Source organism: Poecilia mexicana, unplaced genomic scaffold (genome assembly GCF_051168715.1).
Source record: "Poecilia mexicana isolate PSO_F unplaced genomic scaffold, ASM5116871v1 scaffold_13, whole genome shotgun sequence".
NCBI classification, from domain to species: Eukaryota; Metazoa; Chordata; class Actinopteri; order Cyprinodontiformes; family Poeciliidae; genus Poecilia; species Poecilia mexicana.
Window position 1 is genome coordinate 19,278,920 of NW_028263382.1, and position 23,288 is coordinate 19,302,207.

Here is a 23,288-nt window from a genome sequence, read left to right on the forward strand (position 1 = left end):
TATATATATATATATATATATATATATATATATATATATATATAAAAGTCTTGGAAATTAAAGGGGTGTATATATATATATATATATATATATATAGATTTAAGTTGAAGGAGTAAAGGTTGTGAAAATCAAACCTTTCAGCAAATCACCACTCATGAAGGTATGAAGAAATTAACTCCAACAGCGTTCCTAAAGCAAATTATTTTATTTACGCAATTTTTTGTAAAAAATCTACTAAAATAAATAATGTAGTTAAAATCAGTCCATTGTGTTGCTCTCTCACAGCTACTCTCAGTTTATCTACTGAAGCTCAGAGTAGCTGGAGATCACCTGCTCAAGAGACGTAAAGCTGTCCAGAAAATCCTCCTCTGAGATCCCAAATTTAACGTACTGATGGATGTAGGCCCTGCAGGAAAAAAAAAATACCATTGATCCAGACTAATTAACCTAATTCGTCTGGATTGAGATGAACAGAAATTATGAAACTGAAGTTTTTATTTAGTCAAGTCTGTTCAAGTCCGACTTACCTGGAAGCAAACATGTTCCAGGCTTTCCTCACCATGTCATCCAGAGGTCTGAGCAGAGCCTGGCTGTTGCTAACCAGTGTTGCAGACTTCTCATACTTATTGAAGGGAACGGGGGATTTCCACAAGCTAAGCGCTTCCTCTGGTGGAAGCCAGGAAGTATAAATAGCTGGGTCTTCAAATCCCCCTGGGGATTAAAACAGAATTCACACCTGTTAAAGATTTGCCTTTACCAAACGAATCTTCAACATTTTCAATATCGATAAATGTTGGAAGGACTTTTTTGACCTCAGTCTAGTCAAGAGTACACTTTCATTCCTTTTTTCATAATTTCTCTCCATTCTTTGCACATCTAGACTGATATGTTGGCCCAGACTTCGTTGACTGAACACAGTGCATCTCTGTGAACATCAGTTTTTAAATGTGCCACAAAATCTTAATTACAATTTTAATTTATCCTCATCTGACCTAATCTCACCTTGAAAATACTGCAACTCCAAACAGTATTCTCCTTGAAATATGACTTTCACAAAGATGGAGTGCCTTTATAAAGCAGATGCCTTCTGGAGTGAGCTGTTTCTCTGGACTTTATCTACGAATGTCTGAGTTAATGGGTCTCAATACATGGACGCAAAACTTCAGTGTGAAAGAAAACCATAAATAATTTTTCCTTCCACTTTATGAATCCGTATCAAATTCAGCCGTGTTCTCTGACCCGTCTCTGCACTGTAGACGTCCTTCCCCCTCAGGATGAGCAGGTTGGCCAGGGAGGTGTTGAAGCTGCCAGCTGAGAGACTCCTGGACCGCCCCGCTGAGGCTGGAGGTGGACAGACCTGCCAATCTATACCTACAACGAAGAAGAAAAAAAAAATCAACCCAGTGATTATAGGCGTTCCTTTTTATACTACCAGTGGTGAGTGAACCAGCTATAAATCTCACCTCCTTCCATCTTGCTGTTAGAGATGAGCATCTGCCGCAGGTGTTTGAGCAGCGCCGGCCAGCTGAAGGTGCTGAAGGCGATGGAGGAGCTGGCCATCTGGGGGATGGTGCACACACTCAGCAGCTTGTACTCTGGGTGGCAGGCGAGAGCGCTCATCAGCTCACCTGAAAATCGAAAAGAGTAACAAGTGGATTATGGAACAATTTACACGCAATTTAAACATTAACTGGTAGAACTACAACTGAGAAAAGCATGCACGGCTCTTAAAATGTAAAATCCTTACTTTTCTGAACTCAACTTTCCAGAGTACTTATAATTTCAAAAATATAAAATGCGAGAGCTGATTGCAAATTTATAGCAATTGTGCTTGCAAGAGTAGATTTTTATCCGTTAAAAAGACGACACATCAGGAATGGCGGGAGGATTCAAGGAAGGGAGAACACAAGGTTGGAAGGAAAGAAACTGAATACTGAAATCAAATTCTCAAGCCTTTCTGACCGCGTATAAAACTTGAGTGTTCTGCCCTTACCAATAGGATGCCTGCTGTACGCTCCACAGGAAGCGGGCGTGAGCGTGGGCTGCAGCACCCCACCCAGCTGGTGAGCGATGACCCTGTTGATGTCACTGAAAGAGATCTGCTTGATCTTCAGCAGCTGACTGCAGATCTTGTGCACGATGTCGTTCTCATGCACCAGGATGGCATCAGAGAGCTGGTAGAGGTGTGCAAGCGTCAGCACCGAGTTGTAGTTCTGGACAATCACCTGGAAGAGTGGAGTGTGGAGAGATGACTTTATGAAAGACTCTGCAGTGGATGAACATGGATGTAAGGTTATGATTTCAGTTTCCTATTTATTTCCAGTTTGTACTCTAGTTTAAGTCGGGGAGATGTTATTCTCAGTCAGGATTTGGCCCTAAAGGTATCATCCAGCAAGGCAGATTGAATTTATTTATTAATACAACTAAGCCTTGCTCTTCTACATGAATGTAACAAGTAAAATAATAATGGCATACCTCCCCAGTCCCATACGGCCAGGTGAGGTGGTTAAGGACAAACGACGATGGGTAGACGTCTCTGAGACACTGAGTGATGAAAGTACCGACTCCTGAGCCCGTCCCCCCTGCGACACTCATGATGGGGATGAACCCCGCCAGCATGTCGCAATGCTCCACCTCCCTCCTCACCAGCTCCTCCACCGCGTCTCTGTGACGAGGGCCAAGGACGCAATACCTGGATGGATGAAAATGCGTGTATGATGAGAAAACTTCCTCTTGTCTCAAGATGAAAGGCCAACTATGATGCTTTCCAAAAGCATTTAAAACCATTAAATGTGTGATATACTAACATGTAGGTAGTGCACTGTTTTGAAATGTAAGGAAAATTAAAAATGTTTTTTTAAATGTTTCTGTTCATTATGATACACCTAAATAAAACACAAAGCCAGAGCAACAATGAAACAGGTTAGAACAAAGCATGTCCATGCCCGTCAAACCCCGCAACAAAATGCAGTTGAAATCTGTGTTAAAATTTGAAAATTGAGGTTCAGACGTTCTCCGTCCAACTTAACCGAGTTGAGTTACTTCGCAAAAAGAGAGCTTGCAATGTGTTTATTGGTAAATAAGTAGATAAATGAAAACCATGCATCATGTCCAGTACATTTCACAATTACGCACTGCCTTGGCCTCTCACAAAATCCCAGTCATTACATAGAACAGGGTTTCCCTCAGTGTATTGTAAGCCTGGTGGCCACCAGGCTTTTCTTGCACCCCCACCAGGCTTAGCATTGCTTATTTATTTAAGTTTTTGAAAAATGTCTGCATTTTTTTTTAACTTTGTAGTTGGTGTTCAGATATCAATCTTCCGATAATCATCAAGTGATATCTTCAAATTTCCTCTCAATTTTAAACATTTGTTTAACTCCAGAACACAGCGGATGAATGACCGCCTGAGCGCCCAACCCTCCGAGCTTAGCAGGCTTTCTGGGGGAAACCCTGCATAGAAGTTTGTGTTTCGAACAGGGAAATGTTGAAGGGTGTGATTCTGTTGAAAATGCACTGTATGGCATTCCAGTTCATGTGGCTGGTTAACATCTCACCCATTGGCCCAGTTGTTTCCAGAGCCTTGTTTCTGGCTGAAGTGGGAAGTTTCTCCATACCTCCACCTGCCAGACTTCGCAGCCTTGCTCATGCTGTGGTTGATCACTTTGGGCTCCATATCAATCAGCACCGCCCTGGCTTCAAGGGCTGACACACACAAACTGTATAAAGACGCGCCCACATTACAGCAATCATCCGTATTAAAGTCATCTCGGAGCCTTGCTTACCTCCCTGTGTGGTCTGGCGGAAGAAGCGCTCACAGCTGACCGCGCTGTACGTTTTCCTGTGGACGTCTCGAGCATCGCTACACATGACGTCAAACAGCTCCTGTCCCACCTGGTTACCGCACTGACCCAGCTGGACTGTCACCACAGACATGATCAGACCTGTGAGATGTCTAAGTCACTGAATCATGACATTTTCGGCTCCATTTGCAGACTCCTGGCTGTGTTTTGGAAGCGGCGCTCGTAGTTAAAACGTCATTTCCGGCTGAAACTGTCAACCGTTTCAAAATAAGAAACAGACTCAATATCATTTGAAGTACAAGATGTTTTTTTATTCTTTTTAAGGTGTACTTCTTAGCATAAAAACGCATGACATAGTTAATTTCCAGCTTGCTTGATTGAAAAACAAAAATATAAAAATATATTGTATTATTAAGTGCGTGCTCCTCATTTAATAAGCCCCTTACTATTATTATTCTGTTTATAGCCTTACAAAACATAATACAGACAAATTTTGTGTTTAATCAAGACCACAATTGTAGTCAAAAATTAGCATTGTTCAGAGAGCCTTTCTTCCTGTCTATTCATAACGACAATTTTGAAATGTTTGATGTCTGATTATGTTTTTAGCACTTTACATTTCCATGAATGCAAGGAAGAATGATGGATTTCCGATCCCAATCTAAGCATGCTGTGCCTTGACACAGTGATGGTTTGAGCGACATGAGACAGAGGAGGCATGAGACCTCAATACTTGGTTGGGCCTGTTTTTGTATGAATTACTGCAGTGCATGTAGCACTGTGTGGGTGTAATGGAAGCCCAGGTTGCTTTAATTGATACCTTCAATTGGAACAGTCCTGTTCCTTTTCTCTTTAGCCCAGGTAAGACACGTCTGACATCGTCTCTGCTTCAGGAGTGACTTGACATGGGGAATGCAACATTGGCAGCATTATTCAGAGCGCCTGGAATGGACACACAGATGAATCTCCTCTCAAGGCTGTGGTTCTCCCTGTTGCTAGTGCACGTTTTCCTACACTTCTTCCTTCCACTCAATTTTATTTTAATATGTTTGGATACAGAACTCTGTGAACAACCAGATTCTTCAGCAATGACTTTTTGTGGCTTACCCTTCTTGTGAAGAGCATCAATGACTCTCTTCTGAATGTCTATCCAGTCAGACTGATTGTCTACTGTCTACTAACACAGAGTGAAAGACCATCTAGTATCAGGAAACATTCAACCTCAGTTGTTTTGACTTAATTAGTGGATAAAGGTGTGACACCATGAGTTTCCATCAATAACGTTTTTCACAGTATTCTAATTTTGAGACACTGGATTTTTAGTTTTCATTATTTGTAAAGCCACAATCACCAAAATTACAAGAAACAAAAGCTTAGAACATGCCGCTCTATGTGTGATCAGGGTTCCCCCCAGTGTATTATAAGCCTGGCGGGCCACCAGGCTTTACTTGTGATCCCCACCAGGCTTGGCATTGTTTATTTATTTTAGGTTTTTTTTTTTGTCATTCCCTTTTTTAAAGACTTTATAGTTGGTATTTAGGTATTAATCTTACAGTCTTTCAATAATGCATAACTATCAAGTGATATTTTCAAATTTCCTGTCTACTTTAACCATTTTAACTCATGCCAGCCAGATGAATGACAGCCCTAGCGCCCCAAGCACCGGGCTTAGCAAGTTTTCTGTAAGAAACCCCATGTGATAATTCTATAATATAAGAGTTTTATTTTCTGAGATTACTGGTAATAAATATTTCCCTTTTACGCAACCTTCAAGTGTTTGGAGATGTACTAGTATTGAGTGCAGTGGTGCCTTTGTATATGAGACAACACGTTCCCGCCCCCTTGTGGAGCGTCGCAATGCGCCTGCTCGGTGTAGTAGCCGGTTATGGCGGCCGTGCGTGTTTGTCCATGAGGTGGGGGACGCCTGCTGTACCTGCGGTCTGTGACACAGCAACCCGAGCGACTCGCCGCCATGGCCGGAGTGTTTGACATCGATCTGGACCAGCCGGAGGAAAATGTCTCCGACGACGAGAACGATGAGGTGCTTTAGCAGAGGCTGTCAGAGGAGAAACTCCCCGCCGTACCGTAGCTAGCTGCGTTAGCCTGGTCGTCTGCCAGCAGCCACGGCAGGCCTGCAGGCTGCAGCAGCCGGGGCTGTCAGGGCCTCACAAACTGTTTGTTACTATTAGCATGACCGCAAACACAACAAAACAAGCGCCTTTCGTTTTTTATGGCTCTACAGCCCGGTTCAGGAGTGACTTTTATGCGTTGTTGGAGCTGTCAGCGTCGCTGTCACGCACGGGTTGTGCAAAACATCCTTACTTGGCCAAAGGTGCAGCAGTGATAAATGTGGCTCCGTGTGCAACAGTTTATTTTGGCAAAATGTGACAGAGTGGGGCTGTGTGGGCTGAGGACTGCCTGCCCAGTAGCTTGTCTTTATACAGGGATATGAAAACGGCTATTGCAGAGTTTTAGAGCACAAATTGATCTCTATTTAAATTGTCAGTCATGTCTTGTCCAGCCGTCTAACCCAAAAAGTGCGACATGATTGTAAAAAAGTTGTTGAATGACATGTTTATTTTTCATTGAGATGAAAATAAGGCTAAAGTTCAGCATTATGATTGCTAACCTAGTACGTACTGTCTCACAGCAGCTCATGTTTATGTGATTCTCTATGAGGAAAATAATCAGAATCAGTCAATATTAAACATTTAAAATATAGATATGAAGAATATGGTATGGCAGCTTTTTTTGCTTCACATAGGGAAAAAAAAATCTTTATTTTTTTTTTTTCTTAAAGTGCCTGTTATGGTGCATAAATATAACTACTTCACAGGCATAGAGCCAAACTTCAAAGAAAGTTTTAAAATGCCCAAATGATTTTATAGCACAGAAAATAACATAAATTTAAAGTCTCCTTTACTCATCAGTGTTCTGCTCTTCCTTACAGACTCAAAACATTGACATCATGGATCAGTGCAGTGGGTTTGAGTTGTAAGTATTCAGTTATGTCACCACTTTTAAAATGGTCCAAAAGAGAAGCCTAATTATTTACATTTGTCTCTGCAGCAATATGGACGACTGCGAGAAGATTGAGATCTCCGAGGACAACGTCAATCAGGGGACGGAGAACATCAGACCAGAGTGCTTCGAGCTGCTGCGGGTGCTCGGAAAAGGCGGCTATGGAAAGGTATGGAGTCCAGTGAACATGCCGTTTGTCTGAGCGGCGTGTGTGGTGAATTATTTTGCCTCTGTAATGTTATGCTGACCCATGTTTTTCCCCCAAACTGCCTGTGTGACTATTCCGAACACTTAATTCTTTCTACATTTTTTTTTTTTCCTTGCTCCGCAGGTTTTCCAAGTTCGGAAAGTTGTCGGAGCTGCAGCCGGCAAAATATTTGCCATGAAAGTTTTAAAAAAGGTATAAAATTTTTTCTTTTGCAGTCTGCCTCTGAGTTGTATTTCACCAAAAGCGCAGATGCAGTTTTGGTTATGTAATCACGCTGTTTGCTTTATAAATTAACATTATATTGCTTCTGTCTGCACATATGGGCTGCTGCTGAAGTCAGTGGTGGGGTAAGATTTCACTGCTAGTTGGTAGACTGCCAGCTGCTCTGCTGCAGCCTCGGCTCTTTAAACGCTCCGCTCGAGCCCATTAGGTCCAGCTTCATGTCGGAGGGATTGCCTTGCACGACCTCGGTGACACATTAAAGAGCTGCTACATTACGCTCGGGGGGGGGGGAGTTTTGGTGGCAAAACTTAACAGTGGAAAGCATAAATGGCATTTTCGGTAAAGATCTGATGGAGGCTCACAAACGTGGAAGCGTATGAAATTTTAAGTCTGTCCAGACTTGTCCAAAAAATCCCCAGCCACAAACACTTGAGTTTATAGCGGAAGTGAAGCTTCTCAACTGAGCTTCATAATGTTTTTCTTAGTTTTCCGCCAGTTTTGTGTTGCTTATAATGTCGCTGTGTAGTAAAACATAAGAACTTTAATCCATTGCCCTCTGGGTGTGCGTATTTTGTGAATTTGGCTGAAAATTTGGAATAAGAGCATCCACCCTAATGTCCCTGCCACCACAGCTCTGAACGCTCGCTGCAGAGACGACAGAGCTGTTGACAGGCAGCTCGTTGGCTGTCAGACAGAAGTGTTTAGTAAACAGAAGTGAGGAGAGCGGCAGAGAGCAGAGGCTGTCGACAGATGAAAAATCAGGACACTCTGCACTTGCACATCTTCAAAGAAAAGGCTGCAGAGGCCTGGTAAGGAGCCACTCTGGGGTGTCTGAGCCAGGAGGCATTTAAAAGATGATTCCTGGCTCAGGCCACAGCTTCACAACTTTTTTTTATTTTTTATTTTTTGAAAAGTCAACCTCAGTCTAATCAAAACTGCTGTGATACCTTTGCTGTCCTGTCATAGTTTCTTTGATAATTCTTTAACTCACATTTAAAATGTAATTAAAACAACCAGAGGAACAATGGCAAAAGGTGGTAGAACTCCACAGAGGGAAATTACAAGCTTGTGCAAACAGGACGTTATCGCTTGCAGCAATTTCTGCATTAACGGAGGGGAGTTTTTATAATGATCACTTTGCCAAATATAAAAAAATAAAAAATCTGCACATGCAAAATAAAACTTAGCATGCGGACGGAAGGCACTAACACAGAAGAGGAGACAGTTTTAGCTGTCGAAATTATCCAGTGGCCATGCTGCAGTGTGTGTGTGCGTATCATCTCACATTTCTTTATATCGTTCATATATATATATTCTTTTTTTGTCTGATTTTATTTCCCTGTGCTTCCGGCCTCCAGGCTATGATTGTACGTAACGCTAAGGACACGGCTCATACCAAGGCAGAGAGGAACATCCTGGAGGAAGTGAAGCATCCCTTCATCGTTGATCTCATCTACGCCTTCCAGACGGGAGGGAAGCTCTATCTCATCCTGGAGTACCTCAGTGGTCTGTAACACTAAAAACAAAACAAAACAAAAAAAAAAAAAAAACGCAACACACCGGACCTGCTATTTTTGTCTTTAAACATATAGTCTATAACATTTTATTCTTGTAAATGAGCCTAAGTTTGTATACATGCATTAATAATGTTTCTGTGACATCACTTGCTTGCAACCATTTTATTTTCAGCTTCAGCGTAAACAGAGAAAATATAAAGCAACAGAAGTACTCGGAGTACATATTGTTCCTGGGCAGCAATCTTACACCGTCTCTTTAAGTGGCAGATTAATGCAGCATGAATTAATAATGCGTTTCATAGAGGAAGATGCACTTGCAAGCTCATAGGCTGATGATTTATTTTTGTTGTTGTTTTCGAAACATTTTACCTTTTTGGACCGTCCTGAGAACTTGCACGTTGCTTATTTTGTTAAGATGTTGTTCTGCTGTGCAGGAGGAGAGCTCTTCATGCAGCTGGAGAGAGAGGGCATCTTCATGGAAGACACAGCCTGGTGAGGATTGTTTGGCATCAGATTTCAGTCATTAACTGCTGACATTATTATTGATTTTATTTTATTTTTTCCCCGTTCTTCTGTTTTGCATCATGTGACAGGAAGTCGCTTTTGAAGATTCTTACTTGTCCAAGCAAGTTGTCATGTAGAAGTGTTAATCCAACTTGCAGTGATAGCCTCTTATGGGAACATTTTAGTCAAATAAATTTGAGTACATCTATTCAATGTTCTGTAATAATTCAGTGGTTGTTTTTGATGCGTCAGGAAAAAGCATCTTTGGTGCTGCTGATCAGAACTGGTCAGAATAAGATTCAGCTCCTCAGCAACAAAAACTCCAGCTGGATTTCATGTGAAACAAAACAGAATTATGTTAAGAACCCTCATATGTCTGCTGTTGGGGAATATAGCAGAGGATTTGTGATGAAGTTGGCCAACTCCAAGACATTGTAGTCTTTCAAACTGATTACGATGGCCAAGTAGGAAATGATTCAGCAGGAACAAAGTTAACTTTCCTCTAAGACGATATAATGTTTCAGACCGGAAGCTGATAGAGAACGTGAGGTGAGCTGGAGCATAAGGGGGGACACTGGACTCTGGATGAGCTGCAGAGATTGTGCAAAGATAACTGGTCAAAGATCGTTCTCTCTGTACGCTCCAGTCTGGAGAAAAGAGGAGGCCGATGCCTCGTTTCCACCGAGCGGTGCGGCTCGGACTGGCTCTATACACAGATTACTGTCTGGCGAACCGAACTGCATCGACCAAAGTGTTGCCCCTGTGGCGAGTTTTAACACTGTGGCTGCCAATAACGCCTGATATTTAGTTTGAAACAATTTATTATAAATTCAGAACTGTTTTTAGACGTGAAAACATGCAACAGTCCTTCTTGCTTTAATGTCACATTGGTGTGACGTTTGGTGTGATATTATTAGCGTTGATTTAGTCTTTTGTTGCTTGTAGTTTTTACCTCGCAGAGATCTCCATGGCTCTGGGTCACCTGCACCAAAAAGGCATCATATACCGAGACCTGAAGCCCGAGAACATCATGCTCAACAGCCAAGGTTAGTCCGTCCCGGATGATGCGTAACATTTAGAGCCTTTTGAAATATTCGTGCTTCTTGATTTCTTTTTTTTTTTAAATTATTATTAACACGACAACTACTGTCTTCAATTTGTTTTATCAGGATTTTAAGTGACAGACCAGCACCATATTTGTGTTTTAGTGATCAAACATTTTGGTTTAGTTTTAAATTAAAAACCATTTTCCCCAGTTGCCACACACCTGACTTAAATTAATGAGTAATCAACAGTCTTCTGCAGCATTGGATGGGATCATTTGAATCAGGTGTGCCGGAGCAGGGCTGCATCTAAGACCTGCAGGACCTGGGTTAAGAACCACTGACCCAGTCAAAGTCCAGCCCTAAATTTAATAAAACTTCTGAGTCGAGTAATAAATATTTGCTTGAAATGCTCTCCATCAAATCTAGCCCATCTTCTGAACTATTCTAAAAAGCTACAATTCTCTTAGATGCTTTAAACCCCCAAACATCTGCAGCTTTAATTGTTTTACAAAGTATTCATTCTCTTGCATCGAATAGAAATGCAGTCTTCATATTTTATTCATTAAAAAGAATATGGAAACCATGTCTCTCTTTGACTAATATTTAGCTTTTAGTAATTTAAAAAATTAAAACTTGACACAACGTGGCAAAGTTCAAGGGGCGTGAATACTTTTCAAATCAAAGTTTTATTTAGTGCTGAGCTCCCAGCAGGTGTAATTAATTCACGTAAATGTTGGTATCTAACTATTTCTTGATTTTCCTCCAGGTCACGTAAAACTGACCGACTTCGGTCTTTGTAAAGAATCCATTCATGACGGGACGGTTACTCACACTTTCTGTGGAACCATCGAATACATGTAGGTGTTTTTTTTTTTGTTGTTGTTTTTTCTGGGACCTCTGACCCGGTTGCGCTCTTCATCGCTAACGGCCTCGGACGCTGTGGGGCTCTCTGTGCTTCAGGGCTCCAGAGATCTTGATGAGGAGCGGCCACAACAGAGCGGTGGACTGGTGGAGTCTGGGCGCTCTGATGTACGACATGCTCACAGGAGCGGTCAGTGGAACGCGCCCAGTTTCGTTATTACTGTTGTGAATAAGCATAGGTATTGCGTTAATAACCCTGGTCTTTCCTCTCTAATTGTAGCCCCCCTTCACAGGTGAGAACCGGAAGAAGACCATTGATAAAATCCTGAAGTGTAAGCTGAGCCTGCCACCCTACCTCACGCAGGAAGCAAGGGATCTCCTGAAGCGGGTAACGGTCTCCTGCGTCTGCCTGAAGACGATTATTTGCCCTGCTGCTTTTCTCTTAACATTTGACCGCTGCCTGAACAGCTGCTGAAGAGAAACGCTTCGTCACGGCTCGGAGCCGGACCAGGAGACGCCACAGAGGTGCAGGTGAGAGCAACAGATGCAAAAAGAATATTCTCAAACTTCAGCCGGTTGTTATGAGATTTGCGACCAACTTGTTTAAATTATAATTTTTTTTTGTGTGTGTGTTCAATAGGCTCATCCTTTCTTTCGACACATCAACTGGGAAGATCTGCTGGCCCGGAAAGTGGAGCCTCCCTTCAAACCTGTCCTTGTAAGTAAAACCATAAACAGACATTCATTACCTTTTACTATTTGGTGGGGTGTTTTGCTAATGTGCCTAAATAACGCTACGCTAGAGGCTAAGGTTCAAGCCTTCTGCTGTGTCGGATCATCTCCTGCTTGCTTTGGCTGAAACCTCTCATGTTGCCGTAATCCCAAACCCGTGTTTCCTCTCTGGTCTGGCCAGCAATCAGCGGATGACGTGAGTCAGTTCGACTCGAAGTTCACCAGCCAGACTCCGGTGGACAGCCCTGACGACTCCACCCTCAGCGAGAGCGCAAATCAAGCCTTCCTGGTAATAACTTTACTTCACTTCTGCCTTGTTTAGGAGCAAGTTTAATCTGAATTATTAGAGATGCAGTGATCCCACTTTACTTATTCCAATGGAAGTCTTCCACAATTTGTCACATTCGAGTCATAAACTCCAATTGTTTTGCACTTGTATTCACTGGATAGAAAGAAAAGGATTTAAGATGTTTTGTTGATGAATATATACAAAAAAATGTAAAAAGTGTGACAGGTAAATGTAGTCAGGCCCCTGCGCCGCGATACTCTTAAATAAAATCCAGTGCAGCCCTAGTTGCTAAGTGGTAACCAAATGAAAAATATCTGATTCAGTACTGCTCAAACAACCAATGACAAAATGGAAAGAGTCTGGCAGAGCTGCAAACCTACCAAACAGCTCAACTAAAGCTCAGGAGGAAGTCTGTCAATATTACAACTACCAGTCAGTTCGAAATCGATCCAAATGCAAAACATTTAACGCCTGCGTGTGTGTGTGTGTGTGCAAAGCGGCAGCGATGTGCGTCACCTTGAACACACCATCATGTGGCGATGCTGTCGTACTAAGAGGATACCAGCAACACTCGCCGTTCTGAGAAAGTTGTGACAGCTTGTGGATTATTTCGTGGGACAGGACAGTGGATTAGGATTGGCAAGGAGATGGATGGAGCTAAATACAGAATGATCCTGGAAGAAAACATGTTCAAAGCCGCACAAGATTTGAGATCGGAGCAGAGCTTTGGCTTCCAGCAGGAACATGTCTCTGAAGATCAGCTCAGAGCTACATTAGGGATCTCAAGCTCTAGTCTGGGTCATTATCAGAACCCTCTTGAAGTTGATTGGAATTTTGGAACAATGACCCGTCTAAAAAACTAAAAACATTTCCATGTGTTAAAATGACCCAGTCAAAGTCCAGAGATAAATTCACCTGAAAATCAATTTAAAAAATTGATGTTCAGATTCCTTTCACCTAATCCAACTGCTAAATGCTAATAAACATTTTAGCATCCATAAACGTAAACAGCTAGAAGAGAAATTATCCAAATCACTTGCAGGTGTAACTGCAGTGAAAGGAGATAAATAAAAAAATAAATAAATAAATAAATGAAATGCTTCGTGGATTTTTATTGGTAACAATTTGCAAACCTTCTGTGATTTCCCTTCACGTTTATGCGCTCTGTTGTGTTTGTCTTCCCAATGGGATGCATCTGAAGTGTGTGGTTGGGATGTTGCAATGTGTGGAAAGTTGATTGCGAGGCATTCTGCAAACAGGATTGTTGCTCAGCAGGTAAATGTAACAAAAAATGACCATAAAAGACAAATGATGTGTGAGGTTGTTGACGCTTTCCGTATGTTTGTGCTGTATAATTGGGTTCAAATTAAACCTAGAAATGTCACAATAAGAGCCCAGAAAAGTATGGAAGTTTGCAGAAAGTTGTGCAAAAAAAAAAAAGAAAATCTCCATAATTAAAAGGCTCGTTCCTCGTTTCCTTCCTCCGTGGTTTTCCCAGGGTTTTACGTACGTTGCGCCATCAGTTCTGGAAAACATCAAGGAGAAGTTTTCCTTCGAGCCAAAGATCCGCTCCCCTCGGCGCATTATGGACAGCCCAAGGACTCTTCTCAGGTTTGTCGGCTGGTTTGCAGCAGCTCTGATTATTTGCATGACTCGTTAACCTGCAGCCTCTAACCTGTAGTCTCTTACTTCCTTCTCAGCCCGGGCTGGTCTCGCAGTCCCCTCATCCCCGGCGTGGGACAGAGCGTCCTCCCGTCTCCTCTGGAGCAGCCCATGGATCTGTCCACCGCAGAGCAGATGGACATCACTAGTAGCGCCGAGGCCTCGGCTCCGCTCCCCATCCGACAGCCTGCGGGGGTCAACCTCGCCCAGATGAAGCAGCAAGCCTACCCCGTCGTGGCCAAACGGCCCGAGCATCTACGTATGAACCTATGACCCCTGACTTCATCTCTTCTCCCTCTGGTTTGGTGATATTTTTTTAAAGGCAAAGAAACAGGAACGGATGCTAGAGACAAAGAGAATCCAAACTTCTTGCACATCTGCACACCACATGTACTGTCACGACCTGGAGTGTGCGCTTGGGGCCGGCACTCCGGCAGACTACAGTTCAGTGCTGAAGGTGACGCCGTCGCCCCATCGACGTCGATCATTTCTCACACTATGGTATGGTTGGAGGTGAGACGCAGTCAGTCTGCTGGACTTTAAGATATCCAAAGTGCTTTGATCTCTGTTAGTCGATGCCAGTAAGCTCTACTGGATGGATTGCTGACATGCTTCCTGGTTCTGGATTATGATCTGAATTAGGATTAATATAAAAAAAAAAAACAAGTGGATTGTGACGATCAGACAAAAAAGAGGCTCTATAAACGAAAGGTTTTGCTTTGTTTTACGAAGTCTTACCAAGTGGATCCATTTTCTGTGCTGTGCATCAACTTATAGAGCCTCCATTAAATAAAAAACCCAAAAACTATCAATTCTTTAAGCAGTTGTGTTGTGAAATGACATCATGTGGACTCCATACTTGAGTTATCACTCTTATAATTCAGCTCCTTATCAACGGCAACGTATAGCTGGTCTCTGTGCTGATTGCGTAACACCACCTCCGGCTCTCCTTCAGGCCGCTCGGAGACGCTCAGGGCGTCCGGAGCTCCAGAACCAGTTGATCTGGTCTCACCATCTGCAGCTCTGTGAAGGTTCAGAGCTCCAAAGACCCGGAGACGCAGCCACAGCCTCCTGCCTCAGCATTAACTTGTTCAGGAAAAACAATTTTACAACTCTTGAGACGCAAAAAGAAATTCTGAATAAACTGTAAAGAAAACATGCGCATCATGTCTGTTTGTTTTCCCTCCAACAGTCACAGAAAAAGAGACGCAAACCTGATGAAGTGCATGTTTTTAATTACAAATATTTATTGAAATCTCAATATTCAATCACTTTTAGTCGTTCTTTTCCTTCGGCGGGATTCTGTTACAACGTGGGATTTACTTTGAACTCGGTTTATTTGTGTAGCTTCACTCATTAACAAATGTCACCTCAAGGCACTTCACAGGACAAACGGGTCCAACCACCATCCAGAAGTGTGCGATCAGATTAATCCAACCATTAAGATTACACACATTCCAGTCTGTTCCCAGTTATGACACAAGCACATGGTGACAGTGGAAGGAAAAGACTCAAGGTAGTAAAAACAAGCAGAACTTGAGAGCCTGAGAGCAGAGCAGACACAGAAATCCAAGAGGATCTACAGAGTATCATAAGGATGGTAAAATAATTTTCAAATTCAGACTTTCCAGGTTCCACCTTCGATACAAAAATGACGTCAAAATTTCATTTTGTTCCATCCAATTGAAATTAAGCCTTTAGAACCACAGTGGTTATGATTTGGTTTTATTTTATTATCTTAAAGACTTTGGAATGTAGAAAAAAAATTCCAATTTAGTAAATGTTTCAACTCAGATGTCTAAGTTGATCTAATTATTCCTGGAGAAGTCCATAGCTTCATTAGTCAGATATTAAAAACAGTTTGTAAGGAAAATGAAAAAAAAAAAAATCTCAATTCACTGACATTCTGACAATAAAAACATCTGTCAATAAACCTTTGAAAACCTTTTAAATCGCAATTTATTTGACCAAAACCTTTGTTTTTGTGCGGACAAGAACAAAACGTCAGATGCAAATAAATGTAGACGGGGCCTGAGTCTGGACAAATTTGTTTTGGCACCCTATTGTGGAATTTGAATCGCAGTAAACTAAAGCTGTGCAAGAACTAAAAAAATATACATTATGAATATAATAAAACTCTTAAGTAGTTGCCCACCACCTGGAAAAACACCAATTATCAAACTAAATCAGTAAACAGTGTCAATGACAGAACTATCTAAATGGATGATCTGCAGCAAGTAAATATAAAACATTCTCATAATATTGCTGTGAGCCGAGCTTAATTAATGTCTAATATAAAAAGGACAGATACACATTTAAAAAGAGTAAAAGGCTCAGGAACAGAAAAAAAACACGTAATTTAGACGCTTTTCCCTTGTTTCCTGTCGTCCAACTAATTCATTTGATGTAAATCATGCTTTCAGTGCATTTATTATAAACAACAGCAAGTACCAGCTCCTCAAATCAATATATTTAATGTATTTCACAAGCTACAAACGACCCTTATCAATGTTTTCACCAGGGAATTTTGGTAACCACCATTCAGACGTTACACTCGCACTAATCGTCCCTCATGGCTGGTGTTTATACGATGTAAAGGTATCCATGACATCATCCACTCATCTAAACAGACTAAATAGATATTAAATGTTTCCTGTAATAATATGAACTTGTGCAGTAAATGCAGTTACAATGCAACCAACAAACGGGAAAAAGCTGCACTGAAAAGATTTCCCAAACCAATATACTGACCATCGTTTGTAATTGCTCATGGAAGTTTTGTATCATATTAAAAAGGCAAAATGACGTTTAGGCATCTCCATTCATTTAACCATATAGACGATGACGAGTTTTTAGATTACAAAGTGCAAATCTAATTCTTCTCTAAGGAGCGCACACTTCCACTGGCGCACAGAAACAACTGGCGGATTAAAGCTCTAGTGTGTTGAGAAACTCAAAGGAACTTGAGTAGCTTCACAATTATTTGAGGGCAACAGTGTAAAGTGTGGGTAATTAGCAGTCCCCCTTCTCTGCCACATGATGGCAGCATAACCTACCTTCATTTTTCAAATTCAGATAAAAGTTTTGACAATGAACTGACTCGAAGACACTAAACAAGGCACGGTTTAAAGAAACAAAACCAACCACAATAGAAATGATGAAACATGTTAGAAATATGAGTATTTTAAATCATAATAGGTTGAACTTGGGAGTTGGGCAGCAAACTATGAAGCCGGGTTGAGTGTGTCCATCCCGCTCTGCAGTACTTCAGCGTCACATCTCGCAACACCGTCACTAATCTGTTGTAACGTCCTGAGTTGGGATCACAACACCGTCCACCGTAATGATTCTATTTTTAGGGTGACATGAAATCAAAGTAATATTTTCAGTCCGCCGAAAGCAACACGGTCAAAGGAAATAAAATATGCAGATTATTTCTGCGTAAATTATTGATCTAGCTAACGTACACGGCTACGCGATAAAAGCAGCTGTAGCGCTGATTGTTTACAATTTATTTAAACGTGTGCGTCTCATCTGGTGGCCGGTTTCAGTCTTGTTCAGCTGGATGCAGCTTGTGAAAATCACCGTCTCTGTTGCAACTTTCTAAATTAGGCTGCACAGTATATCACCATGGTAACAGCGGTAGCACACGTTTGGAATGTAGCAACTGATGCTAACGTACTCAAATTCATACCGTTAGCATTTTCATCGTAATCTGGTATTCGTGCTGCTGGATTAGTGCAGCAGAAATCCACGCGTGAGAGATTACAGTGGCCAGGAGTGGAATAGAAGTGAATTTATTCTGCTCTCGGCATATTTACCAGCAATCATGCCTTCTAAGTTAAAGTTAATTTTCTGCCGCCTAGGATTTCAAATTGCAATCTTCAGGCTCAAATAAATAATCCAAACATTCCTTTGCTGTTTTCAGGACATAAACATCTGAACCAGCAGCAGATGCTATAATGCACATTATAAAACAAAATGTTGTGCATAAATGGGGATAATCGTGTCATTCCTTCATTTTCTTTTGAATACAAAACTACAACACCTATCAAAGAACTTTCCGCCCCTGTTTTTCTCTTCTGTACTACAGTCAGAGGAACAGAAACCGGCAGGTCAGAGGTCAAAGAAAACCAGAAACTGGCAGGGGCTTGATTGGTCCAACTTTATAACTAATATGACTGATATGAAAGTACAAGACAAATATTTAATGCAGCACCCTTCTACACTGGAGGAGACAAAAATTATTTTATTCCTTTGTATGGATTTAAATTATAAATATTATATTATAGTACAGTACAGTATAGTATATTATAGTATAATATTTATAGAATACTATAAATATTATAGTAAGATGTCTCCCAAAATGTTCTCCTTAGTTAAACTGAAACAGGGACAATGAAGAGAAGATATTTCTGCATACTGTAGATATTCTTTATCCGTTTTCTTTTTAAAACATTTATACGTAACCGCGTCCTATTTCTCTAACTGTTTCCCTCTGAACTGCACTGAGACTCTTTTCCTGCTTCGTAGTTCAGGTCAGGGATATGAGGAGAAATCTTCACATGTGCTTTGAGTTAAGATTAGTGCATCTGGCTCTGTGAATATTCCTTTCATATAAGAAAGATAGATGGGTTTGAAGATGAAGTACTAAAACCCATAAAGCATCTTCAAAAATTCTTTTTCAGATGAAAAAAAATTTTTTGTCAAGATCTTCTTTGACCCAGCATTTGTTTGGTTTTGCTTAAGCAGCACAACATGGTAAAAATCTACTAGGACACTTTATAAGACGGCGGCAATAGTTTAAAAAAAAAAGAAGAAGAAGAAGACAGCGATGGTGGCTTACTTCATATGTGTGTACATTAAAGTGGCATGTTTAATGGTAAGTGTCTCCTCGATCTGGCAGCGAAAAAGCCAGACAGAGCAAAACGTTGCTGTGTGGGAACGACTGTGAGTCCAGCTGGTTTTGGAGCAGAAAATGAAGGTGCAGCTCACTACTGAAATGTCTGTAGGATTCGTATCACTGGTTCACCCTGCATCTCCACGCAGACGAGCTCTGCTCCTGCAGCCGCCTCATCCTCTTCCCCAGCCACAGCCACCACAGCAAACCGATGACGACACACACCACAGACTCCACGTAGTAGCCGTCCATGGTCGTCACACAAACGCCTCCTTCCTTGACGCACAACTGGAGGGGGGAAAAAAAAGAGGGGTTTAGTTTATAAATAAAAACACACCCTGTGGTTTTCCGCCCTCTCGCGTGCCACTCACCCCCGCCTCCAGTGACGAGCTGCAGCTCTGTCCCACGGCCCCCTGGCACTCCTTAGAGGTCAGAGGGTCGACCATCCACAGAGCCACGGTGGAGGGCCAGTTTCCTCCCAGGTTAGTGACTGTGTTCAGCAGCGTCATGTAGGTCCCTCCTATGAGGGGGTCACTCACTTTGGCATGGAAGGCCATGCAGGCCACATACATGCTGTACAGCGCCACCTAGGGACACCAAATTAAAAAACAAGGTGTTTAAGTGTTTTACTGTCAGAGGTTTGCGAACGCTCATCATCTGGTTTACTTGAACAGGTTTCAGGAAGTCAGACTGGATTTGATGGTTGTAGTTAAGCAGAGCAACCAGCAGAGACAAACGGAGAAAAACAACAAACCTGATGCAATGCATAGCTGAGCAGGACTATGGCGTAGTAGTAAAGTGGGAATCCTCCTTCTTGCTTCACATGGGGGGTCCACCATACCAGCAGAGCGTACTCAAGCCCGATAAGCAACCTGCGTAACAGAACAGGACTCCGCTAGGTCTTTGCTTACAGCATACAAACACAAAGTGAGTCAACTTCTCCACTTTACGTGAGCGCTTACCGGAACGGAAAGGCTTTATAAAAGACGTCAAGTGGTCGGGGCCCCGCCGTGTATCTGCTGATGATCACCGGCAGAAGGATCTGCAGAGGCACCATGGGAACCGCCAGGAGCGCCAGCTGCTCTTTGGGGACTCCAGCCTCCACCAGCTTCAGACCTGTAACGGCATCTGCTGCAGAGAAACCGATCTAATGCAAAAAAAAAAAAAAGATATTTTCACCATGAGTTTTCTTCAGATACAGACAACACCAGTCATCTTGCTGTTAGTAGTTCTGTACTTTAGCTGTGAGGAGCAGGGAACAAAAAGTGAAGACTGTGGGCATCTTGACGATGGAGAACAGGAGCCTGTAGGTTTCCGTGACACCCTGAGTCTCTTCCGGGACGTTCCTCCTGCCTCTGCTGTGATCGTTCTCCCTTTTGAGGATGGCCACCAGGGTAGTGGAGACTAGGAATATAACCCCCCAGAAAAATAAAAAATCTGCAACAGAAGAACAAAAGATCGACTTAAATCATCGGCCTAAAAACCTAGCAGAAATAAGAAAAACAATCATTTTCAATACATCAGCACATCTTGTACATTTTCCCATTCTGCCTTGCAAAGATTCTTCAAACCTTTGCGGTTTAAGACGTATGCTTGGCATAATAGCAGACGTCTGGTTTCTTCAGACCATGATGCATTCACCCCCAAGGTTTGGGAATATTGTAGTCAGTCCAGGATGTTTACTGTCAGTCTTCAAACCTCCTTTCTTACTGAATTCCTTCTTCTAAAACCAGAGATCCCAACAGCCTCTTCCGTGTTGCTGTTTTGTCTCTAAAATGATGTGCAAGTTTAATAATTTCACCGCTGCAGTACATTCTTTCCAACTACTGGTACCCGCCTTGCCTGTGCTATTGTTAGGTATATATTTATGTGGAATGGTTAGGTAGTCTGATACATTTGTATGTTCAGATCATTGAGTTAAAAGAAGAGCTGGACAGCTGAGGTTTATTTCAATTCAGTCTGATTTGCCATAACTGATGAGAGGCTTGTACCAACAAACACGAAATGTTGAAATTGAGTCAAAGGTGTGTCAAAGAAGTATTAGTGTAAAGGTGTGCCGCCCTTATGCAACCAGATTACTGCGGCTTTTTTTTTTTTAAAAACCCACCCCTAGCAGATTTCTTTGATTTTAATTTGAATGGTACAGGAAACGTTAAAGTAAAACATTTTAAAATCATTTATGATTATATGTATTTTTTACACCACACCTCAGAATTCAACAGTGGCGTGTCCATGTACCTGGCAGGGTGACGATGCCGGTGTCTTTGGGCACTATTCTGAGGTACTTGTTGCAAAATTCAGCAGACTCCAGAGCCAGAAAGAGCACGTTCCCCAGGAAATACCCCGCCGTCTGGCCTACGGAGTTGCAGGTAGACGCATAGCCCACATTTTCTCTAGACAACATGGTGAGGGCCCAGCCATCCACAGCTATATCCTAGTACACAGAGAGAGATAGTGAGAGAGAAAGAGAAAGAGAGAGAGGGAGAAAGAAGTTTTAAGTTTGTACTTATAGAATTTTCTTTAGCAAAAGAAAATATTTTTTTTATTTCATTGATTTTTGAAACAAAAGTTGCACATTTTATCTTTCCACTTCATAATTCTATGGCGCTCTACCTTTAAGGTGAAACAGTTCATGGGGACACGAAAACTTTTGCAAAGCACTGCATATGTGTGCTTGTTAATGGTTACCTGTGTGGCTGCCAGGAAGGCAAGCATAAAGAAGACTGCAGTGAGCGTGCCCACCTTGGGCCCCTCCTCGCTCTGCAGCAGTGAGGTGACTGTTGCCGAAAGATAGAGCATGAACAGCCCCAGCAGGTACTGAGTGGGCACCAGCCACGACTTCCTGCAGAAACACATGACAACAAGCTCAGAGATGAAAACAAAAGCATATATAACAGTATCATCCGTACTTGGGTGTCCGTCATACCTTCTCCCAAACCTGCTGAAGTACAGGGCGTCCACCAGCGGTGCCCAGAAAAGCTTCAAACTGAACGGCCAGAAGACGAAGCTGAAGAAGGCTTGGTCTTTGTAGCTGACGCTCTTGCTCTGTAAGATTAGGGGGATGCTGCCAGCCAGTCCCAAGGGAATCCCCTGCAGCACATAGAGGAACAGGAGAAGTGCTATATTCCCCAGTTCACCACGGATGCCCGGCGGAACCCGGTGACGCCTCCTGTTCTCTGTGTCTGAGCTCCTGATGAGGCTGTCTGCCTCCTCTTCCGTCTCCGGCTCAGGAGAACTCGTCTCCCCTCTGTCCATTGAGCCGATGTGCTCAGACAGGGTGGAGGCACCTGGTACTCTCCTCTGTCGCCCGTTCCTGCGTGTCGTCAAATCTGAGGGCTCCATGATGGAGCAGAGGGCATCAAACCTGCTGTGCCCACAATAAATCTGGAAGAAGAAAATAAAAATACCCGTAAAACATTTACATGGAGTTTCTAGTCTGTCTTTTGAGGCTTCTGGGTAAATCAGCTAATGTCTTCTCCAAATGTGTCATGGTTGGAAAGGTAAATGTAAATAAATTATTGAAATCCATTGAAAAAACTGTGGAAAGGAAGAAACACATTCAGAAGCAGGTTTGATTTAAGGCGTGAAAAGAATCAAAAGGTGCTACATTTTAAAAATGTCATGAATACATCCATTGATCTCTAACAGGAAGTATAATTATAAGCCAAGTCAGTGAAAAATTAACATGAGGTTTGCTGGTTTCACTCTGGTGCCGTTTAAAAGTAAACAACATTGTACGCTCACAGAATATACTCAGAAACAGCCACAAATCATGCACAAAAGAAAAGAAAAAGGAAAGCGGATGGGTTCATGCATACCTGGTGATGACAGCATGCCAAAGCAGAAATAAACACACAAAATTAGAGGAATGAGTGAGTCAATCAGCGGCTTATTTCATAAGATTGTTCGGCTAAAACACGGTAACGTCCTAATAGATGAAATGAATAAAGAGAAATAATTAGACTACCGTTTAACTTAAAAACACATCGGTGGACAAAAACACAGGACAGCCAAGAAGAACGTAGTGTGCAGCACGGAAATGTGTCCGGGTAACTTTAGCTGACGTGTCTGAAAACGTCACTGCACGAAGTTCCTCTTCAGAAGCAATGAGCAAAAAGACGGAAGGTTTTTTGCTATGGAAGGAAACAAATCCAACGCCTGTCTTCCGAGAAGGAAAAAAAGAGAAGATACTCAATATACAACAACAAAAACAACAACAACAACAACAACAACAATAATAATAATAATAATAATAATAATAATAATAATGTTATGTTTAACGCAAAAACGAAATGGGAAAGATAAAACAAAAATCTAAACTTTTGAATTTGTCATTATTTTGATATTGATTATTTCTTCTAAATAAAACATCCAGATGTATTTTGCGGACAGAAAAAAAAAGACAAATTAAACAGGAGAAACTAAATTCAAAATGACAAGCTGCAATAAAGTAATTGGCTCTCATCCATAATAAACAGAGATGCATTGCAAGATAAAAGCAACAACTTTTAATACCAAAATAA

General features: G+C 41.9%; 3 protein-coding genes across 4 annotated transcripts; 1 reads left to right on the forward strand and 2 right to left on the reverse strand.

Moving 5' to 3' along the window:
• Positions 1 to 186: 186 nt before the first annotated feature.
• tubd1 (tubulin, delta 1) lies at positions 187 to 4,052 on the reverse strand. Its single transcript, XM_015005120.2, has 8 exons — positions 3,786 to 4,052; positions 3,558 to 3,705; positions 2,476 to 2,692; positions 1,994 to 2,225; positions 1,464 to 1,628; positions 1,240 to 1,371; positions 528 to 711; positions 187 to 406 (listed from the first exon to the last, which is right to left on the reverse strand). The coding sequence occupies exons 1-8, from the start codon at positions 3,934 to 3,936 to the stop codon at positions 301 to 303; spliced, it is 1,335 nt and encodes a 444-aa protein (XP_014860606.2). The 5' UTR covers positions 3,937 to 4,052; the 3' UTR covers positions 187 to 300.
• Positions 4,053 to 5,657: 1,605 nt separating this feature from the next.
• rps6kb1b (ribosomal protein S6 kinase B1b) lies at positions 5,658 to 15,021 on the forward strand. The gene is made up of 15 exons (XM_015005127.2): positions 5,658 to 5,844; positions 6,754 to 6,797; positions 6,873 to 6,993; positions 7,156 to 7,224; positions 8,613 to 8,760; positions 9,206 to 9,263; positions 10,221 to 10,321; positions 11,088 to 11,178; positions 11,282 to 11,372; positions 11,463 to 11,570; positions 11,651 to 11,713; positions 11,823 to 11,900; positions 12,096 to 12,203; positions 13,702 to 13,814; positions 13,904 to 15,021. Exons 1-15 carry the CDS (start codon positions 5,776 to 5,778, stop codon positions 14,136 to 14,138), a joined length of 1,497 nt encoding a protein of 498 aa, XP_014860613.1. The 5' UTR covers positions 5,658 to 5,775; the 3' UTR covers positions 14,139 to 15,021.
• Positions 15,022 to 15,083: 62 nt separating this feature from the next.
• slc33a1 (solute carrier family 33 member 1) lies at positions 15,084 to 22,830 on the reverse strand. Of its 2 annotated transcripts, none has more exons than XM_015005125.2 (9): positions 22,733 to 22,830; positions 21,692 to 22,149; positions 21,454 to 21,607; positions 21,004 to 21,199; positions 20,003 to 20,202; positions 19,728 to 19,912; positions 19,520 to 19,637; positions 19,137 to 19,352; positions 15,084 to 19,053 (listed from the first exon to the last, which is right to left on the reverse strand). In XM_015005125.2, the coding sequence occupies exons 2-9, from the start codon at positions 22,105 to 22,107 to the stop codon at positions 18,886 to 18,888; spliced, it is 1,653 nt and encodes a 550-aa protein (XP_014860611.2). In that variant the 5' UTR covers positions 22,108 to 22,149; positions 22,733 to 22,830; the 3' UTR covers positions 15,084 to 18,885. The 2 variants fall into 2 exon arrangements, with proteins under 2 accessions (XP_014860611.2, XP_014860612.2); XM_015005126.2 differs by having other exon boundaries at positions 22,584 to 22,818.
• Positions 22,831 to 23,288: the final 458 nt, after the last annotated feature.